Source organism: Sinocyclocheilus grahami, unplaced genomic scaffold (genome assembly GCF_001515645.1).
Source record: "Sinocyclocheilus grahami isolate Dianchi unplaced genomic scaffold, SAMN03320097.WGS_v1.1 scaffold34668.1, whole genome shotgun sequence".
In the NCBI taxonomy this organism is placed as follows: domain Eukaryota; kingdom Metazoa; phylum Chordata; class Actinopteri; order Cypriniformes; family Cyprinidae; genus Sinocyclocheilus; species Sinocyclocheilus grahami.
The window spans coordinates 1-1,624 of NW_015522209.1; the positions used below are offsets into that span (position 1 = coordinate 1).

The 1,624-nt window shown below is 40.8% G+C and overlaps 1 protein-coding gene across 1 annotated transcript; it reads right to left on the minus strand.

The window, feature by feature from the left end:
* Nucleotides 1-935: 935 nt before the first annotated feature.
* Nucleotides 936-1,353, minus strand: LOC107580496 (LIM/homeobox protein Lhx2-like). Its single transcript, XM_016266184.1, has one exon. It carries the CDS (start codon nucleotides 1,299-1,301, stop codon nucleotides 936-938), a length of 366 nt encoding a protein of 121 aa, XP_016121670.1. The 5' UTR covers nucleotides 1,302-1,353.
* Between the last annotated feature and the right edge of the window lie 271 nt (nucleotides 1,354-1,624).

Consider the following 1,624-nt stretch of genomic DNA (forward strand, 5'->3'; position numbering starts at 1 on the left):
TCTTTCTTTCTTTCTTTCTTTCTTTCACTTGTGTTTAATCTTCCGGAGGTCTCGACTAGCATCTAAGCCATTTTCCACTTGTCAGTCTCTGTAGTCGTCATCATTCCTCTGTTTGGTCCTCAAGCAGGGGCCCAAATGCCCCGCTGAGGGGCCCGAAATGCCCGAGCGAACAAGTCACGTTGTTCCAAATTGTTCAGCACAAGCTCAAGTGCTTTAGTAGAAATCTGTGATGTGTGTCGAATGTCTTTTTGTAAAAAGTGGCGGATTTTTGTCTTTTCCCTAGTCTAAAGAAGTGAACGCATTTCTCTCGTTTTTTTGGAAGAAATATATTTTTTAACAATTGAATAAAAACACGAAATGACATGGTAAAGAACTGCGCTCTTTTATAAAACTATCATCGCCTATGCTATGCTTTGTGAACTTTAGATGTTTCAAACGAATTGGAATGTAAAAGTATTTTGAATGTATAAAAATAAATTAAATATTGAAATATTATTCAAACAATGAAATTGTTTTTTTTAAACAGTTAATTGTTTAGTCAGGACTGCACTTAAATGGCTTTATTTTCGCTTTTTTCCCTATTAGAAAATAGTTTATTTATTGCATGTGTACTATCAATTAAATACAAATACAATCATGTTTATAAAATTCGTACTTTATTGTTCAAAATAGTGGCAGCTAACAGTATTGTTTAAGCGAATTTTCACTTAAGGTTTTTGTCAATTCACCAGACTTGTTTTCATCTTGCTCTGAAACGATCTTGTTGGGTATTCAGTGCCGCCCAAAAAGTTTCGTAAACCTGTAAATTCACCGAAATCGCAGGGAACTATTATGCTAACATAACTACGCGCTGTTAAAAACGTGTTCAGATGGGAAATAATGCGTGCAACACGTTCAAAAATTACAATTAAGGACAAATAATGTTTATAAAAGAATCAAACGAGCAGTAAACCAGCAACAACAACAAGTTGAGCGATGGTCTCACCTGCATTATAAGCCGCCAAGTCCGCTCCGGGCCCAGGGTTCTTCCTCTTTCGGGGCCGGCCCTTCTGCACCGTGTTCACGCCGTTATAATAAGCCAGTCCTAGAGGGCCCGTGCTGCCCAGTCCTTTATTAGGCGCTACATCCGTGTGATTGAAAAGCGTGGGGAAGTCTCCCTGGATGAGCGTTTCAAAGTGTAGCCTGCAGTACACCAGACTGTCTTTCATGCCGAAGTGGTCCCCAGTCGTCAGCATTTTGTTGCAAGTCGTGCAGGTGAAACAGTTCAAGTGGTACACCAAATCCCTGGCCCTCATGACCATTTCCGAGGCCGAGATCCCGAGGTGGCACCGGGCACATCTCTGCACCGAAAACCTTCTGCGGGACAATAGAGCAGCTGTGACCTTTCAGCACACTTCAACCAGAAGGTGGGCCCCCCACTCATGAGCCTGACATTAAATGGGCTGCTTCTCATAATAACCGTTGGATAAATTATAATTTGCAATTCTACATTCTAGCTACATTTTTTTATCTGGCCCTATGTGGACATGCTGAAGTAAAATAATGCATTAAACAGCAGGATGCGTGAATAAATGGTTAGCTCGTGCAGTGGAATCTAGTCTCGCCAATAATTACGTCTCGAATA

What these genes read in the sequence shown, in the direction of transcription:
- LOC107580496 (XM_016266184.1), bottom strand. Translation starts at nt 1,301, where the DNA reads ATGGTCATGAGGGCCAGGGATTTGGTGTACCACTTGAACTGTTTCACC.